This window comes from Gadus macrocephalus, chromosome 3 (genome assembly GCF_031168955.1).
Source record: "Gadus macrocephalus chromosome 3, ASM3116895v1".
NCBI classification, from domain to species: Eukaryota; Metazoa; Chordata; class Actinopteri; order Gadiformes; family Gadidae; genus Gadus; species Gadus macrocephalus.
This window is the reverse complement of record NC_082384.1, coordinates 20,526,660-20,549,121: the sequence shown is the minus strand read 5'-3', so window position 1 is coordinate 20,549,121 and position 22,462 is coordinate 20,526,660. Positions and strand designations below refer to the sequence as shown.

Genomic DNA, 22,462 nt, shown 5'->3' with positions numbered 1-22,462 from the left:
CGTCCCAGCATTTATACCACATACACACTAGGGTCTATAGCATATAACCGAGTCGTCCTCTCACATTTTAATGCATTTTTCAAGATTTACCAGCACTCGTTGTGAATGCTAACCGCCGCGCCATCCGTTTCAATGGGAATCGCGACTCTCCGTACTTTCAACAAGTTTTACATAATTCGAAATTCGTCCCAGCATTTATACCACATACACACTAGGGTCTATAGCATATAACCAAGTCGTCCGCTCACATTTTAATGCATTTTTCACGATTTGCAAGCACTCGTTGTGAATGCTAACCGCCGCGCCACCAGTTTCAATGGGAATCGCGACTCTCCGTAATTTCAACATTAATTATAACATATTTATAATTCGAAATTCGTCCCAGCCTTTATACCACATACACAATAGGGTCTATAGCATATAACCGAGTCGTCCTCTCACATTTTAATGCATTTTTTAAGATTTACCAGCACTCGTTGTGAATGCTAACCGCCGCGCCATCCGTTTCAATGGGAATCGCGACTCTCCGTACTTTCAACAACAAGTTTTACATATTTATAATTCGAAATTCGTCCCAGCATTTATACAACATACACACTAGGGTCTATAGCATATAACCAAGTCGTCCTCTCACATTTTAATGCATTTTTCACGATTTACCAGCACTCGTTGTGAATGCTAACCGCCGCGCCACCAGTTTCAATGGGAATCCCGACTCTCCGTAAATTCAACATTAAGTTTAACATATTTATAATTCGAAATTCGTCCCAGCATTTATACCACATACACACTAGGGTCTATAGCATATAACCAAGTTGTCCTCTCACATTTTAATGCATTTTTCACGATTTGCAAGCACTCGTTGTGAATGCTAACCGCCGCGCCACCAGTTTCAATGGGAATCGCGACTCTCCGTACTTTCAACAACAAGTTTTACATATTTATCATTCGATATTCGTCCCAGCATTTATACCACATACACACTAGGGTCTATAGCATATAACCGAGTCGTCCTCTCACATTTTAATGCATTTTTCAAGATTTACCAGCACTTGTTGTGAATGCTAACCGCCGCGCCACCAGTTTCAATGGGAATCGCGACTCTCCGTACTTTCAACAACAAGTTTTACATATTTATAATTCGAAATTCGTCCCAGAATTTATACCACATACACACTAGGGTCTATAGCATATAACCAAGTCGTCCTCTCACATTTTAATGCATTTTTCACGATTTGCAAGCACTCGTTGTGAATGCTAACCGCCGCGCCACCAGTTTCAATGGGAATCGCGACTCTCCGTACTTTCAACAACAAGTTTTACATATTTATCATTCGATAGTCGTCCCAGCATTTATACCACATACACACTAGGGTCTATAGCATATAACCGAGTCGTCCTCTCACATTTTAATGCATTTTTCAAGATTTACCAGCACTTGTTGTGAATGCTAACCGCCGTGCCACCAGTTTCAATGGGAATCGCGACTCTCCGTACTTTCAACAACAAGTTTTACATATTTATAATTCGAAATTCGTCCCAGAATTTATACCACATACACACTAGGGTCTATAGCATATAACCAAGTCGTCCTCTCACATTTTAATGCATTTTTCACGATTTGCAAGCACTCGTTGTGAATGCTAACCGCCGCGCCACCAGTTTCAATGGGAATCGCGACTCTCCGTACTTTCAACAACAAGTTTTACATATTTATCATTCGATATTCGTCCCAGCATTTATACCACATACACACTAGGGTCTATAGCATATAACCGAGTCGTCCTCTCACATTTTAATGCATTTTTCAAGATTTACCAGCACTTGTTGTGAATGCTAACCGCCGCGCCACCAGTTTCAATGGGAATCGCGACTCTCCGTACTTTCAACAACAAGTTTTACATATTTATAATTCGAAATTCGTCCCAGCATTTATACCACATACACACTAGGGTCTATAGCATATAACCGAGTCGTCCTCTCACATTTTAATGCATTTTTCAAGATTTACCAGCACTCGTTGTGAATGCTAACCGCCGCGCCATCCGTTTCAATGGGAATCGCGACTCTCCGTACTTTCAACAAGTTTTACATAATTCGAAATTCGTCCCAGCATTTATACCACATACACACTAGGGTCTATAGCATATAACCAAGTCGTCCGCTCACATTTTAATGCATTTTTCACGATTTGCAAGCACTCGTTGTGAATGCTAACCGCCGCGCCACCAGTTTCAATGGGAATCGCGACTCTCCGTAATTTCAACATTAATTATAACATATTTATAATTCGAAATTCGTCCCAGCCTTTATACCACATACACAATAGGGTCTATAGCATATAACCGAGTCGTCCTCTCACATTTTAATGCATTTTTTAAGATTTACCAGCACTCGTTGTGAATGCTAACCGCCGCGCCATCCGTTTCAATGGGAATCGCGACTCTCCGTACTTTCAACAACAAGTTTTACATATTTATAATTCGAAATTCGTCCCAGCATTTATACAACATACACACTAGGGTCTATAGCATATAACCGAGTCGTCCTCTCACATTTTAATGCATTTTTCAAGATTTACCAGCACTCGTTGTGAATGCTAACCGCCGCGCCATCCGTTTCAATGGGAATCGCGACTCTCCGTACTTTCAACAAGTTTTACATAATTCGAAATTCGTCCCAGCATTTATACCACATACACACTAGGGTCTATAGCATATAACCAAGTCGTCCGCTCACATTTTAATGCATTTTTCACGATTTGCAAGCACTCGTTGTGAATGCTAACCGCCGCGCCACCAGTTTCAATGGGAATCGCGACTCTCCGTAATTTCAACATTAATTATAACATATTTATAATTCGAAATTCGTCCCAGCCTTTATACCACATACACAATAGGGTCTATAGCATATAACCGAGTCGTCCTCTCACATTTTAATGCATTTTTTAAGATTTACCAGCACTCGTTGTGAATGCTAACCGCCGCGCCATCCGTTTCAATGGGAATCGCGACTCTCCGTACTTTCAACAACAAGTTTTACATATTTATAATTCGAAATTCGTCCCAGCATTTATACCACATACACACTAGGGTCTATAGCATATAACCGAGTCGTCCTCTCACATTTTAATGCATTTTTCACGATTTACCAGCACTCGTTGTGAATGCTAACCGCCGCGCCACCAGTTTCAATGGGAATCCCGACTCTCCGTAAATTCAACATTAAGTTTAACATATTTATAATTCGAAATTCGTCCCAGCATTTATACCACATACACACTAGGGTCTATAGCATATAACCGAGTCGTCCTCTCACATTTTAATGCATTTTTCAAGATTTACCAGCACTTGTTGTGAATGCTAACCGCCGCGCCACCAGTTTCAATGGGAATCGCGACTCTCCGTACTTTCAACAACAAGTTTTACATATTTATAATTCGAAATTCGTCCCAGCATTTATACCACATACACACTAGGGTCTATAGCATATAACCGAGTCGTCCTCTCACATTTTAATGCATTTTTCAAGATTTACCAGCACTCGTTGTGAATGCTAACCGCCGCGCCATCCGTTTCAATGGGATTCGCGACTCTCCGTACTTTCAACAAGTTTTACATAATTCGAAATTCGTCCCAGCATTTATACCACATACACACTAGGGTCTATAGCATATAACCAAGTCGTCCGCTCACATTTTAATGCATTTTTCACGATTTGCAAGCACTCGTTGTGAATGCTAACCGCCGCGCCACCAGTTTCAATGGGAATCGCGACTCTCCGTAATTTCAACATTAATTATAACATATTTATAATTCGAAATTCGTCCCAGCCTTTATACCACATACACAATAGGGTCTATAGCATATAACCGAGTCGTCCTCTCACATTTTAATGCATTTTTTAAGATTTACCAGCACTCGTTGTGAATGCTAACCGCCGCGCCATCCGTTTCAATGGGAATCGCGACTCTCCGTACTTTCAACAACAAGTTTTACATATTTATAATTCGAAATTCGTCCCAGCATTTATACAACATACACACTAGGGTCTATAGCATATAACCAAGTCGTCCTCTCACATTTTAATGCATTTTTCACGATTTACCAGCACTCGTTGTGAATGCTAACCGCCGCGCCACCAGTTTCAATGGGAATCCCGACTCTCCGTAAATTCAACATTAAGTTTAACATATTTATAATTCGAAATTCGTCCCAGCATTTATACCACATACACACTAGGGTCTATAGCATATAACCAAGTTGTCCTCTCACATTTTAATGCATTTTTCACGATTTGCAAGCACTCGTTGTGAATGCTAACCGCCGCGCCACCAGTTTCAATGGGAATCGCGACTCTCCGTACTTTCAACAACAAGTTTTACATATTTATCATTCGATATTCGTCCCAGCATTTATACCACATACACACTAGGGTCTATAGCATATAACCGAGTCGTCCTCTCACATTTTAATGCATTTTTCAAGATTTACCAGCACTTGTTGTGAATGCTAACCGCCGCGCCACCAGTTTCAATGGGAATCGCGACTCTCCGTACTTTCAACAACAAGTTTTACATATTTATAATTCGAAATTCGTCCCAGAATTTATACCACATACACACTAGGGTCTATAGCATATAACCAAGTCGTCCTCTCACATTTTAATGCATTTTTCACGATTTGCAAGCACTCGTTGTGAATGCTAACCGCCGCGCCACCAGTTTCAATGGGAATCGCGACTCTCCGTACTTTCAACAACAAGTTTTACATATTTATCATTCGATATTCGTCCCAGCATTTATACCACATACACACTAGGGTCTATAGCATATAACCGAGTCGTCCTCTCACATTTTAATGCATTTTTCACGATTTGCAAGCACTCGTTGTGAATGCTAACCGCCGCGCCACCAGTTTCAATGGGAATCGCGACTCTCCGTACTTTCAACAACAAGTTTTACATATTTATCATTCGATATTCGTCCCAGCATTTATACCACATACACACTAGGGTCTATAGCATATAACCGAGTCGTCCTCTCACATTTTAATGCATTTTTCAAGATTTACCAGCACTTGTTGTGAATGCTAACCGCCGCGCCACCAGTTTCAATGGGAATCGCGACTCTCCGTACTTTCAACAACAAGTTTTACATATTTATAATTCGAAATTCGTCCCAGCATTTATACCACATACACACTAGGGTCTATAGCATATAACCGAGTCGTCCTCTCACATTTTAATGCATTTTTCAAGATTTACCAGCACTCGTTGTGAATGCTAACCGCCGCGCCATCCGTTTCAATGGGAATCGCGACTCTCCGTACTTTCAACAAGTTTTACATAATTCGAAATTCGTCCCAGCATTTATACCACATACACACTAGGGTCTATAGCATATAACCGAGTCGTCCTCTCACATTTTAATGCATTTTTCACGATTTACCAGCACTCGTTGTGAATGCTAACCGCCGCGCCACCAGTTTCAATGGGAATCCCGACTCTCCGTAAATTCAACATTAAGTTTAACATATTTATTATTCGAAATTCGTCCCAGCATTTATACCACATACACACTAGGGTCTATAGCATATAACCAAGTTGTCCTCTCACATTTTAATGCATTTTTCACGATTTGCAAGCACTCGTTGTGAATGCTAACCGCCGCGCCACCAGTTTCAATGGGAATCGCGACTCTCCGTACTTTCAACAACAAGTTTTACATATTTATCATTCGATATTCGTCCCAGCATTTATACCACATACACACTAGGGTCTATAGCATATAACCGAGTCGTCCTCTCACATTTTAATGCATTTTTCAAGATTTACCAGCACTTGTTGTGAATGCTAACCGCCGCGCCACCAGTTTCAATGGGAATCGCGACTCTCCGTACTTTCAACAACAAGTTTTACATATTTATAATTCGAAATTCGTCCCAGAATTTATACCACATACACACTAGGGTCTATAGCATATAACCAAGTCGTCCTCTCACATTTTAATGCATTTTTCACGATTTGCAAGCACTCGTTGTGAATGCTAACCGCCGCGCCACCAGTTTCAATGGGAATCGCGACTCTCCGTACTTTCAACAACAAGTTTTACATATTTATCATTCGATATTCGTCCCAGCATTTATACCACATACACACTAGGGTCTATAGCATATAACCGAGTCGTCCTCTCACATTTTAATGCATTTTTCAAGATTTACCAGCACTTGTTGTGAATGCTAACCGCCGTGCCACCAGTTTCAATGGGAATCGCGACTCTCCGTACTTTCAACAACAAGTTTTACATATTTATAATTCGAAATTCGTCCCAGAATTTATACCACATACACACTAGGGTCTATAGCATATAACCAAGTCGTCCTCTCACATTTTAATGCATTTTTCACGATTTGCAAGCACTCGTTGTGAATGCTAACCGCCGCGCCACCAGTTTCAATGGGAATCGCGACTCTCCGTACTTTCAACAACAAGTTTTACATATTTATCATTCGATATTCGTCCCAGCATTTATACCACATACACACTAGGGTCTATAGCATATAACCGAGTCGTCCTCTCACATTTTAATGCATTTTTCAAGATTTACCAGCACTTGTTGTGAATGCTAACCGCCGCGCCACCAGTTTCAATGGGAATCGCGACTCTCCGTACTTTCAACAACAAGTTTTACATATTTATAATTTGAAATTCGTCCCAGCATTTATACCACATACACACTAGGGTCTATAGCATATAACCAAGTCGTCCTCTCACATTTTAATGCATTTTTCAAGATTTACCAGCACTCGTTGTGAATGCTAACCGCCGCGCCATCCGTTTCAATGGGAATCGCGACTCTCCGTACTTTCAACAAGTTTTACATAATTCGAAATTCGTCCCAGCATTTATACCACATACACACTAGGGTCTATAGCATATAACCAAGTCGTCCGCTCACATTTTAATGCATTTTTCACGATTTGCAAGCACTCGTTGTGAATGCTAACCGCCGCGCCACCAGTTTCAATGGGAATCGCGACTCTCCGTAATTTCAACATTAATTATAACATATTTATAATTCGAAATTCGTCCCAGCCTTTATACCACATACACAATAGGGTCTATAGCATATAACCGAGTCGTCCTCTCACATTTTAATGCATTTTTTAAGATTTACCAGCACTCGTTGTGAATGCTAACCGCCGCGCCATCCGTTTCAATGGGAATCGCGACTCTCCGTACTTTCAACAACAAGTTTTACATATTTATAATTCGAAATTCGTCCCAGCATTTATACAACATACACACTAGGGTCTATAGCATATAACCAAGTCGTCCTCTCACATTTTAATGCATTTTTCACGATTTACCAGCACTCGTTGTGAATGCTAACCGCCGCGCCACCAGTTTCAATGGGAATCCCGACTCTCCGTAAATTCAACATTAAGTTTAACATATTTATAATTCGAAATTCGTCCCAGCATTTATACCACATACACACTAGGGTCTATAGCATATAACCAAGTTGTCCTCTCACATTTTAATGCATTTTCACGATTTGCAAGCACTCGTTGTGAATGCTAACCGCCGCGCCACCAGTTTCAATGGGAATCGCGACTCTCCGTACTTTCAACAACAAGTTTTACATATTTATCATTCGATATTCGTCCCAGCATTTATACCACATACACACTAGGGTCTATAGCATATAACCGAGTCGTCCTCTCACATTTTAATGCATTTTTCAAGATTTACCAGCACTTGTTGTGAATGCTAACCGCCGCGCCACCAGTTTCAATGGGAATCGCGACTCTCCGTACTTTCAACAACAAGTTTTACATATTTATAATTCGAAATTCGTCCCAGCATTTATACCACATACACACTAGGGTCTATAGCATATAACCGAGTCGTCCTCTCACATTTTAATGCATTTTTCAAGATTTACCAGCACTCGTTGTGAATGCTAACCGCCGCGCCATCCGTTTCAATGGGAATCGCGACTCTCCGTACTTTCAACAAGTTTTACATAATTCGAAATTCGTCCCAGCATTTATACCACATACACACTAGGGTCTATAGCATATAACCAAGTCGTCCGCTCACATTTTAATGCATTTTTCACGATTTGCAAGCACTCGTTGTGAATGCTAACCGCCGCGCCACCAGTTTCAATGGGAATCGCGACTCTCCGTAATTTCAACATTAATTATAACATATTTATAATTCGAAATTCGTCCCAGCCTTTATACCACATACACAATAGGGTCTATAGCATATAACCGAGTCGTCCTCTCACATTTTAATGCATTTTTTAAGATTTACCAGCACTCGTTGTGAATGCTAACCGCCGCGCCATCCGTTTCAATGGGAATCGCGACTCTCCGTACTTTCAACAACAAGTTTTACATATTTATAATTCGAAATTCGTCCCAGCATTTATACAACATACACACTAGGGTCTATAGCATATAACCGAGTCGTCCTCTCACATTTTAATGCATTTTTCACGATTTACCAGCACTCGTTGTGAATGCTAACCGCCGCGCCACCAGTTTCAATGGGAATCGCGACTCTCCGTACTTTCAACAACAAGTTTTACATATTTATCATTCGATATTCGTCCCAGCATTTATACCACATACACACTAGGGTCTATAGCATATAACCGAGTCGTCCTCTCACATTTTAATGCATTTTTCAAGATTTACCAGCACTTGTTGTGAATGCTAACCGCCGTGCCACCAGTTTCAATGGGAATCGCGACTCTCCGTACTTTCAACAACAAGTTTTACATATTTATAATTCAAAATTCGTCCCAGAATTTATACCACATACACACTAGGGTCTATAGCATATAACCAAGTCGTCCTCTCACATTTTAATGCATTTTTCACGATTTGCAAGCACTCGTTGTGAATGCTAACCGCCGCGCCACCAGTTTCAATGGGAATCGCGACTCTCCGTACTTTCAACAACAAGTTTTACATATTTATCATTCGATATTCGTCCCAGCATTTATACCACATACACACTAGGGTCTATAGCATATAACCGAGTCGTCCTCTCACATTTTAATGCATTTTTCAAGATTTACCAGCACTTGTTGTGAATGCTAACCGCCGCGCCACCAGTTTCAATGGGAATCGCGACTCTCCGTACTTTCAACAACAAGTTTTACATATTTATAATTCGAAATTCGTCCCAGCATTTATACCACATACACACTAGGGTCTATAGCATATAACCGAGTCGTCCTCTCACATTTTAATGCATTTTTCAAGATTTACCAGCACTCGTTGTGAATGCTAACCGCCGCGCCATCCGTTTCAATGGGAATCGCGACTCTCCGTACTTTCAACAAGTTTTACATAATTCGAAATTCGTCCCAGCATTTATACCACATACACACTAGGGTCTATAGCATATAACCAAGTCGTCCGCTCACATTTTAATGCATTTTTCACGATTTGCAAGCACTCGTTGTGAATGCTAACCGCCGCGCCACCAGTTTCAATGGGAATCGCGACTCTCCGTAATTTCAACATTAATTATAACATATTTATAATTCGAAATTCGTCCCAGCCTTTATACCACATACACAATAGGGTCTATAGCATATAACCGAGTCGTCCTCTCACATTTTAATGCATTTTTTAAGATTTACCAGCACTCGTTGTGAATGCTAACCGCCGCGCCATCCGTTTCAATGGGAATCGCGACTCTCCGTACTTTCAACAACAAGTTTTACATATTTATAATTCGAAATTCGTCCCAGCATTTATACAACATACACACTAGGGTCTATAGCATATAACCAAGTCGTCCTCTCACATTTTAATGCATTTTTCACGATTTACCAGCACTCGTTGTGAATGCTAACCGCCGCGCCACCAGTTTCAATGGGAATCCCGACTCTCCGTAAATTCAACATTAAGTTTAACATATTTATAATTCGAAATTCGTCCCAGCATTTATACCACATACACACTAGGGTCTATAGCATATAACCAAGTTGTCCTCTCACATTTTAATGCATTTTCACGATTTGCAAGCACTCGTTGTGAATGCTAACCGCCGCGCCACCAGTTTCAATGGGAATCGCGACTCTCCGTACTTTCAACAACAAGTTTTACATATTTATCATTCGATATTCGTCCCAGCATTTATACCACATACACACTAGGGTCTATAGCATATAACCGAGTCGTCCTCTCACATTTTAATGCATTTTTCAAGATTTACCAGCACTTGTTGTGAATGCTAACCGCCGCGCCACCAGTTTCAATGGGAATCGCGACTCTCCGTACTTTCAACAACAAGTTTTACATATTTATAATTCGAAATTCGTCCCAGCATTTATACCACATACACACTAGGGTCTATAGCATATAACCGAGTCGTCCTCTCACATTTTAATGCATTTTTCAAGATTTACCAGCACTCGTTGTGAATGCTAACCGCCGCGCCATCCGTTTCAATGGGAATCGCGACTCTCCGTACTTTCAACAAGTTTTACATAATTCGAAATTCGTCCCAGCATTTATACCACATACACACTAGGGTCTATAGCATATAACCAAGTCGTCCGCTCACATTTTAATGCATTTTTCACGATTTGCAAGCACTCGTTGTGAATGCTAACCGCCGCGCCACCAGTTTCAATGGGAATCGCGACTCTCCGTAATTTCAACATTAATTATAACATATTTATAATTCGAAATTCGTCCCAGCCTTTATACCACATACACAATAGGGTCTATAGCATATAACCGAGTCGTCCTCTCACATTTTAATGCATTTTTTAAGATTTACCAGCACTCGTTGTGAATGCTAACCGCCGCGCCATCCGTTTCAATGGGAATCGCGACTCTCCGTACTTTCAACAACAAGTTTTACATATTTATAATTCGAAATTCGTCCCAGCATTTATACCACATACACACTAGGGTCTATAGCATATAACCGAGTCGTCCTCTCACATTTTAATGCATTTTTCACGATTTACCAGCACTCGTTGTGAATGCTAACCGCCGCGCCACCAGTTTCAATGGGAATCGCGACTCTCCGTACTTTCAACAACAAGTTTTACATATTTATCATTCGATATTCGTCCCAGCATTTATACCACATACACACTAGGGTCTATAGCATATAACCGAGTCGTCCTCTCACATTTTAATGCATTTTTCAAGATTTACCAGCACTTGTTGTGAATGCTAACCGCCGCGCCACCAGTTTCAATGGGAATCGCGACTCTCCGTACTTTCAACAACAAGTTTTACATATTTATAATTCGAAATTCGTCCCAGAATTTATACCACATACACACTAGGGTCTATAGCATATAACCAAGTCGTCCTCTCACATTTTAATGCATTTTTCACGATTTGCAAGCACTCGTTGTGAATGCTAACCGCCGCGCCACCAGTTTCAATGGGAATCGCGACTCTCCGTACTTTCAACAACAAGTTTTACATATTTATCATTCGATATTCGTCCCAGCATTTATACCACATACACACTAGGGTCTATAGCATATAACCGAGTCGTCCTCTCACATTTTAATGCATTTTTCAAGATTTACCAGCACTTGTTGTGAATGCTAACCGCCGTGCCACCAGTTTCAATGGGAATCGCGACTCTCCGTACTTTCAACAACAAGTTTTACATATTTATAATTCGAAATTCGTCCCAGAATTTATACCACATACACACTAGGGTCTATAGCATATAACCAAGTCGTCCTCTCACATTTTAATGCATTTTTCACGATTTGCAAGCACTCGTTGTGAATGCTAACCGCCGCGCCACCAGTTTCAATGGGAATCGCGACTCTCCGTACTTTCAACAACAAGTTTTACATATTTATCATTCGATATTCGTCCCAGCATTTATACCACATACACACTAGGGTCTATAGCATATAACCGAGTCGTCCTCTCACATTTTAATGCATTTTTCAAGATTTACCAGCACTTGTTGTGAATGCTAACCGCCGCGCCACCAGTTTCAATGGGAATCGCGACTCTCCGTACTTTCAACAACAAGTTTTACATATTTATAATTCGAAATTCGTCCCAGCATTTATACCACATACACACTAGGGTCTATAGCATATAACCAAGTCGTCCTCTCACATTTTAATGCATTTTTCAAGATTTACCAGCACTCGTTGTGAATGCTAACCGCCGCGCCATCCGTTTCAATGGGAATCGCGACTCTCCGTACTTTCAACAAGTTTTACATAATTCGAAATTCGTCCCAGCATTTATACCACATACACACTAGGGTCTATAGCATATAACCAAGTCGTCCGCTCACATTTTAATGCATTTTTCACGATTTGCAAGCACTCGTTGTGAATGCTAACCGCCGCGCCACCAGTTTCAATGGGAATCGCGACTCTCCGTAATTTCAACATTAATTATAACATATTTATAATTCGAAATTCGTCCCAGCCTTTATACCACATACACAATAGGGTCTATAGCATATAACCGAGTCGTCCTCTCACATTTTAATGCATTTTTTAAGATTTACCAGCACTCGTTGTGAATGCTAACCGCCGCGCCATCCGTTTCAATGGGAATCGCGACTCTCCGTACTTTCAACAACAAGTTTTACATATTTATAATTCGAAATTCGTCCCAGCATTTATACAACATACACACTAGGGTCTATAGCATATAACCAAGTCGTCCTCTCACATTTTAATGCATTTTTCACGATTTACCAGCACTCGTTGTGAATGCTAACCGCCGCGCCACCAGTTTCAATGGGAATCCCGACTCTCCGTAAATTCAACATTAAGTTTAACATATTTATAATTCGAAATTCGTCCCAGCATTTATACCACATACACACTAGGGTCTATAGCATATAACCAAGTTGTCCTCTCACATTTTAATGCATTTTCACGATTTGCAAGCACTCGTTGTGAATGCTAACCGCCGCGCCACCAGTTTCAATGGGAATCGCGACTCTCCGTACTTTCAACAACAAGTTTTACATATTTATCATTCGATATTCGTCCCAGCATTTATACCACATACACACTAGGGTCTATAGCATATAACCGAGTCGTCCTCTCACATTTTAATGCATTTTTCAAGATTTACCAGCACTTGTTGTGAATGCTAACCGCCGCGCCACCAGTTTCAATGGGAATCGCGACTCTCCGTACTTTCAACAACAAGTTTTACATATTTATAATTCGAAATTCGTCCCAGCATTTATACCACATACACACTAGGGTCTATAGCATATAACCGAGTCGTCCTCTCACATTTTAATGCATTTTTCAAGATTTACCAGCACTCGTTGTGAATGCTAACCGCCGCGCCATCCGTTTCAATGGGAATCGCGACTCTCCGTACTTTCAACAAGTTTTACATAATTCGAAATTCGTCCCAGCATTTATACCACATACACACTAGGGTCTATAGCATATAACCAAGTCGTCCGCTCACATTTTAATGCATTTTTCACGATTTGCAAGCACTCGTTGTGAATGCTAACCGCCGCGCCACCAGTTTCAATGGGAATCGCGACTCTCCGTAATTTCAACATTAATTATAACATATTTATAATTCGAAATTCGTCCCAGCCTTTATACCACATACACAATAGGGTCTATAGCATATAACCGAGTCGTCCTCTCACATTTTAATGCATTTTTTAAGATTTACCAGCACTCGTTGTGAATGCTAACCGCCGCGCCATCCGTTTCAATGGGAATCGCGACTCTCCGTACTTTCAACAACAAGTTTTACATATTTATAATTCGAAATTCGTCCCAGCATTTATACAACATACACACTAGGGTCTATAGCATATAACCGAGTCGTCCTCTCACATTTTAATGCATTTTTCACGATTTACCAGCACTCGTTGTGAATGCTAACCGCCGCGCCACCAGTTTCAATGGGAATCCCGACTCTCCGTAAATTCAACATTAAGTTTAACATATTTATAATTCGAAATTCGTCCCAGCATTTATACCACATACACACTAGGGTCTATAGCATATAACCAAGTTGTCCTCTCACATTTTAATGCATTTTTCAAGATTTACCAGCACTCGTTGTGAATGCTAACCGCCGCGCCACCAGTTTCAATGGGAATCGCGACTCTCCGTACTTTCAACAACAAGTTTTACATATTTATAATTCGAAATTCGTCCCAGCATTTATACCACATACACACTAGGGTCTATAGCATATAACCGAGTCGTCCTCTCACATTTTAATGCATTTTTCAAGATTTACCAGCACTCGTTGTGAATGCTAACCGCCGCGCCATCCGTTTCAATGGGAATCGCGACTCTCCGTACTTTCAACAAGTTTTACATAATTCGAAATTCGTCCCAGCATTTATACCACATACACACTAGGGTCTATAGCATATAACCAAGTCGTCCGCTCACATTTTAATGCATTTTTCACGATTTGCAAGCACTCGTTGTGAATGCTAACCGCCGCGCCACCAGTTTCAATGGGAATCGCGACTCTCCGTACTTTCAACAACAAGTTTTACATATTTATAATTCGAAATTCGTCCCAGCATTTATACCACATACACACTAGGGTCTATAGCATATAACCAAGTCGTCCTCTCACATTTTAATGCATTTTTCAAGATTTACCAGCACTCGTTGTGAATGCTAACCGCCGCGCCATCCGTTTCAATGGGAATCGCGACTCTCCGTACTTTCAACAAGTTTTACATAATTCGAAATTCGTCCCAGAATTTATACCACATACACACTAGGGTCTATAGCATATAACCAAGTCGTCCTCTCACATTTTAATGCATTTTTCACGATTTGCAAGCACTCGTTGTGAATGCTAACCGCCGCGCCACCAGTTTCAATGGGAATTGCGACTCTCCGTACTTTCAACAACAAGTTTTACATATTTATCATTCGATATTCGTCCCAGCATTTATACCACATACACACTAGGGTCTATAGCATATAACCGAGTCGTCCTCTCACATTTTAATGCATTTTTCAAGATTTACCAGCACTTGTTGTGAATGCTAACCGCCGCGCCACCAGTTTCAATGGGAATCGCGACTCTCCGTACTTTCAACAACAAGTTTTACATATTTATAATTCGAAATTCGTCCCAGCATTTATACCACATACACACTAGGGTCTATAGCATATAACCGAGTCGTCCTCTCACATTTTAATGCATTTTTCAAGATTTACCAGCACTCGTTGTGAATGCTAACCGCCGCGCCATCCGTTTCAATGGGAATCGCGACTCTCCGTACTTTCAACAAGTTTTACATAATTCGAAATTCGTCCCAGCATTTATACCACATACACACTAGGGTCTATAGCATATAACCAAGTCGTCCGCTCACATTTTAATGCATTTTTCACGATTTGCAAGCACTCGTTGTGAATGCTAACCGCCGCGCCACCAGTTTCAATGGGAATCGCGACTCTCCGTAATTTCAACATTAATTATAACATATTTATAATTCGAAATTCGTCCCAGCCTTTATACCACATACACAATAGGGTCTATAGCATATAACCGAGTCGTCCTCTCACATTTTAATGCATTTTTTAAGATTTACCAGCACTCGTTGTGAATGCTAACCGCCGCGCCATCCGTTTCAATGGGAATCGCGACTCTCCGTACTTTCAACAACAAGTTTTACATATTTATAATTCGAAATTCGTCCCAGCATTTATACAACATACACACTAGGGTCTATAGCATATAACCAAGTCATCCTCTCACATTTTAATGCATTTTTCACGATTTACCAGCACTCGTTGTGAATGCTAACCGCCGCGCCACCAGTTTCAATGGGAATCCCGACTCTCCGTAAATTCAACATTAAGTTTAACATATTTATAATTCGAAATTCGTCCCAGCATTTATACCACATACACACTAGGGTCTATAGCATATAACCAAGTTGTCCTCTCACATTTTAATGCATTTTCACGATTTGCAAGCACTCGTTGTGAATGCTAACCGCCGCGCCACCAGTTTCAATGGGAATCGCGACTCTCCGTACTTTCAACAACAAGTTTTACATATTTATCATTCGATATTCGTCCCAGCATTTATACCACATACACACTAGGGTCTATAGCATATAACCGAGTCGTCCTCTCACATTTTAATGCATTTTTCAAGATTTACCAGCACTTGTTGTGAATGCTAACCGCCGCGCCACCAGTTTCAATGGGAATCGCGACTCTCCGTACTTTCAACAACAAGTTTTACATATTTATAATTCGAAATTCGTCCCAGCATTTATACCACATACACACTAGGGTCTATAGCATATAACCGAGTCGTCCTCTCACATTTTAATGCATTTTTCAAGATTTACCAGCACTCGTTGTGAATGCTAACCGCCGCGCCATCCGTTTCAATGGGAATCGCGACTCTCCGTACTTTCAACAAGTTTTACATAATTCGAAATTCGTCCCAGCATTTATACCACATACACACTAGGGTCTATAGCATATAACCAAGTCGTCCGCTCACATTTTAATGCATTTTTCACGATTTGCAAGCACTCGTTGTGAATGCTAACCGCCGCGCCACCAGTTTCAATGGGAATCGCGACTCTCCGTAATTTCAACATTAATTATAACATATTTATAATTTGAAATTCGTCCCAGCCTTTATACCACATACACAATAGGGTCTATAGCATATAACCGAGTCGTCCTCTCACATTTTAATGCATTTTTTAAGATTTACCAGCACTCGTTGTGAATGCTAACCGCCGCGCCATCCGTTTCAATGGGAATCGCGACTCTCCGTACTTTCAACAACAAGTTTTACATATTTATAATTCGAAATTCGTCCCAGCATTTATACAACATACACACTAGGGTCTATAGCATATAACCAAGTCGTCCTCTCACATTTTAATGCATTTTTCACGATTTACCAGCACTCGTTGTGAATGCTAACCGCCGCGCCACCAGTTTCAATGGGAATCCCGACTCTCCGTAAATTCAACATTAAGTTTAACATATTTATAATTCGAAATTCGTCCCAGCATTTATACCACATACACACTAGGGTCTATAGCATATAACCAAGTTGTCCTCTCACATTTTAATGCATTTTTCAAGATTTACCAGCACTCGTTGTGAATGCTAACCGCCGCGCCACCAGTTTCAATGGGAATCGCGACTCTCCGTACTTTCAACAACAAGTTTTACATATTTATAATTCGAAATTCGTCCCAGCATTTATACCACATACACACTAGGGTCTATAGCATATAACCGAGTCGTCCTCTCACATTTTAATGCATTTTTCAAGATTTACCAGCACTCGTTGTGAATGCTAACCGCCGCGCCATCCGTTTCAATGGGAATCGCGACTCTCCGTACTTTCAACAAGTTTTACATAATTCGAAATTCGTCCCAGCATTTATACCACATACACACTAGGGTCTATAGCATATAACCAAGTCGTCCGCTCACATTTTAATGCATTTTTCACGATTTGCAAGCACTCGTTGTGAATGCTAACCGCCGCGCCACCAGTTTCAATGGGAATCGCGACTCTCCGTACTTTCAACAACAAGTTTTACATATTTATAATTCGAAATTCGTCCCAGCATTTATACCACATACACACTAGGGTCTATAGCATATAACCAAGTCGTCCTCTCACATTTTAATGCATTTTTCAAGATTTACCAGCACTCGTTGTGAATGCTAACCGCCGCGCCATCCGTTTCAATGGGAATCGCGACTCTCCGTACTTTCAACAAGTTTTACATAATTCGAAATTCGTCCCAGCATTTATACCACATACACACTAGGGTCTATAGCATATAACCAAGTCGTCCGCTCACATTTTAATGCATTTTTCACGATTTGCAAGCACTCGTTGTGAATGCTAACCGCCGCGCCACCAGTTTCAATGGGAATCGCGACTCTCCGTAATTTCAACATTAATTATAACATATTTATAATTCGAAATTCGTCCCAGCCTTTATACCACATACACAATAGGGTCTATAGCATATAACCGAGTCGTCCTCTCACATTTTAATGCATTTTTTAAGATTTACCAGCACTCGTTGTGAATGCTAACCGCCGCGCCATCCGTTTCAATGGGAATCGCGACTCTCCGTACTTTCAACAACAAGTTTTACATATTTATAATTCGAAATTCGTCCCAGCATTTATACAACATACACACTAGGGTCTATAGCATATAACCAAGTCGTCCTCTCACATTTTAATGCATTTTTCACGATTTACCAGCACTCGTTGTGAATGCTAACCGCCGCGCCACCAGTTTCAATGGGAATCCCGACTCTCCGTAAATTCAACATTAAGTTTAACATATTTATAATTCGAAATTCGTCCCAGCATTTATACCACATACACACTAGGGTCTATAGCATATAACCAAGTTGTCCTCTCACATTTTAATGCATTTTTCAAGATTTACCAGCACTCGTTGTGAATGCTAACCGCCGCGCCACCAGTTTCAATGGGAATTGCGACTCTCCGTACTTTCAACAACAAGTTTTACATATTTATAATTCGAAATTCGTCCCAGCATTTATACCACATACACACTAGGGTCTATAGCATATAACCGAGTCGTCCTCTCACATTTTAATGCATTTTTCAAGATTTACCAGCACTCGTTGTGAATGCTAACCGCCGCGCCATCCGTTTCAATGGGAATCGCGACTCTCCGTACTTTCAACAAGTTTTACATAATTCGAAATTCGTCCCAGCATTTATACCACATACACACTAGGGTCTATAGCATATAACCAAGTCGTCCGCTCACATTTTAATGCATTTTTCACGATTTGCAAGCACTCGTTGTGAATGCTAACCGCCGCGCCACCAGTTTCAATGGGAATCGCGACTCTCCGTACTTTCAACAACAAGTTTTACATATTTATAATTCGAAATTCGTCCCAGCATTTATACCACATACACACTAGGGTCTATAGCATATAACCAAGTCGTCCTCTCACATTTTAATGCATTTTTCAAGATTTACCAGCACTCGTTGTGAATGCTAACCGCCGCGCCATCCGTTTCAATGGGAATCGCGACTCTCCGTACTTTCAACAAGTTTTACATAATTCGAAATTCGTCCCAGCATTTATACCACATACACACTAGGGTCTATAGCATATAACCAAGTCGTCCGCTCACATTTTAATGCATTTTTCACGATTTGCAAGCACTCGTTGTGAATGCTAACCGCCGCGCCACCAGTTTCAATGGGAATCGCGACTCTCCGTAATTTCAACATTAATTATAACATATTTATAATTCGAAATTCGTCCCAGCCTTTATACCACATACACAATAGGGTCTATAGCATATAACCGAGTCGTCCTCTCACATTTTAATGCATTTTTTAAGATTTACCAGCACTCGTTGTGAATGCTAACCGCCGCGCCATCCGTTTCAATGGGAATCGCGACTCTCCGTACTTTCAACAACAAGTTTTACATATTTATAATTCGAAATTCGTCCCAGCATTTATACAACATACACACTAGGGTCTATAGCATATAACCAAGTCGTCCTCTCACATTTTAATGCATTTTTCACGATTTACCAGCACTCGTTGTGAATGCTAACCGCCGCGCCACCAGTTTCAATGGGAATCCCGACTCTCCGTAAATTCAACATTAAGTTTAACATATTTATAATTCGAAATTCGTCCCAGCATTTATACCACATACACACTAGGGTCTATAGCATATAACCAAGTTGTCCTCTCACATTTTAATGCATTTTTCAAGATTTACCAGCACTCGTTGTGAATGCTAACCGCCGCGCCACCAGTTTCAATGGGAATCGCGACTCTCCGTACTTTCAACAACAAGTTTTACATATTTATAATTCGAAATTCGTCCCAGCATTTATACCACATACACACTAGGGTCTATAGCATATAACCGAGTCGTCCTCTCACATTTTAATGCATTTTTCAAGATTTACCAGCACTCGTTGTGAATGCTAACCGCCGCGCCACCAGTTTGAATGGGAATCGTGACTCTCCGTGATTTCAACATTAAGTTTAACATATTTATAATTCGAAATTCGTCCCAGCATTTATACCACATACACACTAGGGTCTGTATTGCTTCATGATATAACAGTACTGCTTCATGTTGTGTATCAGAAGTGTGTGTGTGTGTGTGTGTGTCTGATGGTGTATCTAAAGTTTGTGTATATGATAGTGTATCTGAAGTGTGTGTGTATCTGATAGTGTATCAGAAGTGTGTGTGTATCCAATGTGTATTGGATAGGGTATCTGAGGTGTGTGTATCTGAGGTGTGTTGTCGTGTCCCCAGGTGAAACACCTGCACCTGCTGGGCGTGGCCTCGCTGCATAGCCCCGCCCACGTGGGGAAGAGGACCGTCCTGCTAGTGGAGTCCATCCTGTCCTCCCAGAGAGACGCACACACTGGTGCACACGCACACATACACACGCACACACGCCTAGCACACACATTAATTGGTGTGAAGGTCTTCTATCTTGGCTGATGCCCAGAAATCTATTCCTGAATAGATCACTAACGTGTGTATGTGTGTGTTTGTCCAGGACCAGATGAGCCTCCAGAGTCTTCAACCCAAACCAGACCAAACTCTCTGCCCACCAAGGTCAGAGCCCACGCAGTCATCACACTAGGTATGCGCACACACACACACCCACACAAACGCACACGCACATGCACGCACGCGCGCGCACACGCACACAGGTACAGGGCCTCACGGTGCGTTGCCCTCCCTGTGCAGGGCGCCTCTGTCTGCAGCACGAGGACCTGACTCAGCAGTACCTGCCGGTGTTTGCGCGGGAGCTGCAGGAGGGGGCGGAGCTGGCGTTCAGGAACAACCTGGTGGTCATCATGTGCGACCTGTGCGTCCGCTACACCAACATGGTGGACTGCTACATCCCCAACATCTCCTCCTGCCTCCGTGACGACCAGCAGGTCATCCGAGAGCAAACCCTCATCATGCTCACCAACCTGCTGCAGGTGAGACCCGCGGTTACCGTGATGACGCTGTGCCTCTCTGTGACCTGTGCTGCGTGACTGACCTTGACGTTGTGCGCCGGGTGTCCCTCTGGTCACAGGAGGAGTTTGTCAAGTGGAAAGGTTCGCTGTTCTTCCGCTTTGTCACCGTGCTGGTGGACCCCGTACCCGCCATCGCTAGGTGACCGCGCTGACCAATCAGACAGCACGAAGTACACTATACACTACTATATGAAAGGACCACAGATAAACTTTACCGTTATAGACGTACTGACCAATCACCAACTCATGTAATTAAATCAAAATCTCGGTCTCTCTCTGCCTCCGTCTCTGTCTCTCTCTGCCTCTGTCTCTGTCTCTCTGCCTCTATCTCTGTCTCTATCTCTGCCTCTCTCTCTGCCTCTCTCTCTGTCTTTGTCTGTCTCTCTCTATCTCTGTCTGTCTCTCTCTCTCTCTCTGTCTCTCTCTCTAGTCTGTGTGAGTTCTGTTTGGTCCACCTGCTGCTGAAGAAGAACACGGCCATGTTCAGCCAGCATTTCATCGAGTGCATCTTCCACTTCAACGAATACCGGAAACACAAGGCCTACAACCACTTCCCTGAGACCGACAGGTACACTGGGAATCTGAGTGGTTTTAAAGTGTAAATGCCATTTGGTAGACATTTTTATGCTACGTGTCCTAAATACAGTGAGGATGTACATGCTTATCATTGGTGGCCACAGTGGGAATCCAACCCCTTGGTAGTGTTAATGTCATGGCTCGGGTTGTGTTCATGATGTCATGGCTGGGGTTGTGTTCATGATGTCATGGCTGTGACCTTGTGTTCATGATGTAATGGCTGGGGTTGTGTTCATGATGTCATGGCTGTGACCTTGTGTTCATGAGGTCATGGCTGGGGTTGTGTTCATGAGGTCATGGCTGTGGTTGTGTTCATGGTGTCATGGCTGGGGTTGTGTTCATGATGTCACGGCTGGGGTTGTGTTCATGAGGTCACGGCTGGGGTTGTGTTCATGATGTCATGGCTGGGGTTGTGTTCATGATGTCATGGCTGGGGTTGTGTTCATGAGGTCATGGCTGGGGTTGTGTTCATGAGGTCATGGCTGGGGTTGTGTTCACGAGGTCATGGCTGGGGTTGTGTTCATGAGGTCATGGCTGGGGTTGTGTTCATGAGGTCATGGCTGGGGTTGTGTTCATGAGGTCATGGCTGGGGTTGTGTTCAAGATGTCATGGCTGTGACCTTGAGTTCATGAAGGTTATTTTTTCGTTCTACCAGAGAGAGAACTCGCTTCTCGCTGAAGGGGCAGAGGAACCGCGAGAAGCGCTTCCGGATCTACCGCTTCCTGCTGGAGCACTTTACCGACGCGCAGCGCGTCAGCATCACCAACAAGATCAACCAGACCATCCTGGGTAGGCCGCCAGCCGGAGCTCCAGCGTGTGTG

At 41.9% G+C, this 22,462-nt stretch overlaps 1 protein-coding gene across 1 annotated transcript in view; it reads left to right on the top strand.

Moving 5' to 3' along the window:
* ncapd3 (non-SMC condensin II complex, subunit D3) overlaps positions 1-22,462 on the top strand; it is a 42,318-nt gene that overhangs the window by 15,924 nt on the left and 3,932 nt on the right. Inside the window, exons 21-26 of the mRNA XM_060047965.1 lie at positions 20,344-20,458; positions 20,594-20,680; positions 20,788-21,026; positions 21,125-21,204; positions 21,496-21,633; positions 22,297-22,430. Coding sequence (XP_059903948.1) covers positions 20,344-20,458; positions 20,594-20,680; positions 20,788-21,026; positions 21,125-21,204; positions 21,496-21,633; positions 22,297-22,430 — 793 coding nt within the window. The remainder of the gene's footprint in view (positions 1-20,343; positions 20,459-20,593; positions 20,681-20,787; positions 21,027-21,124; positions 21,205-21,495; positions 21,634-22,296; positions 22,431-22,462) is intronic.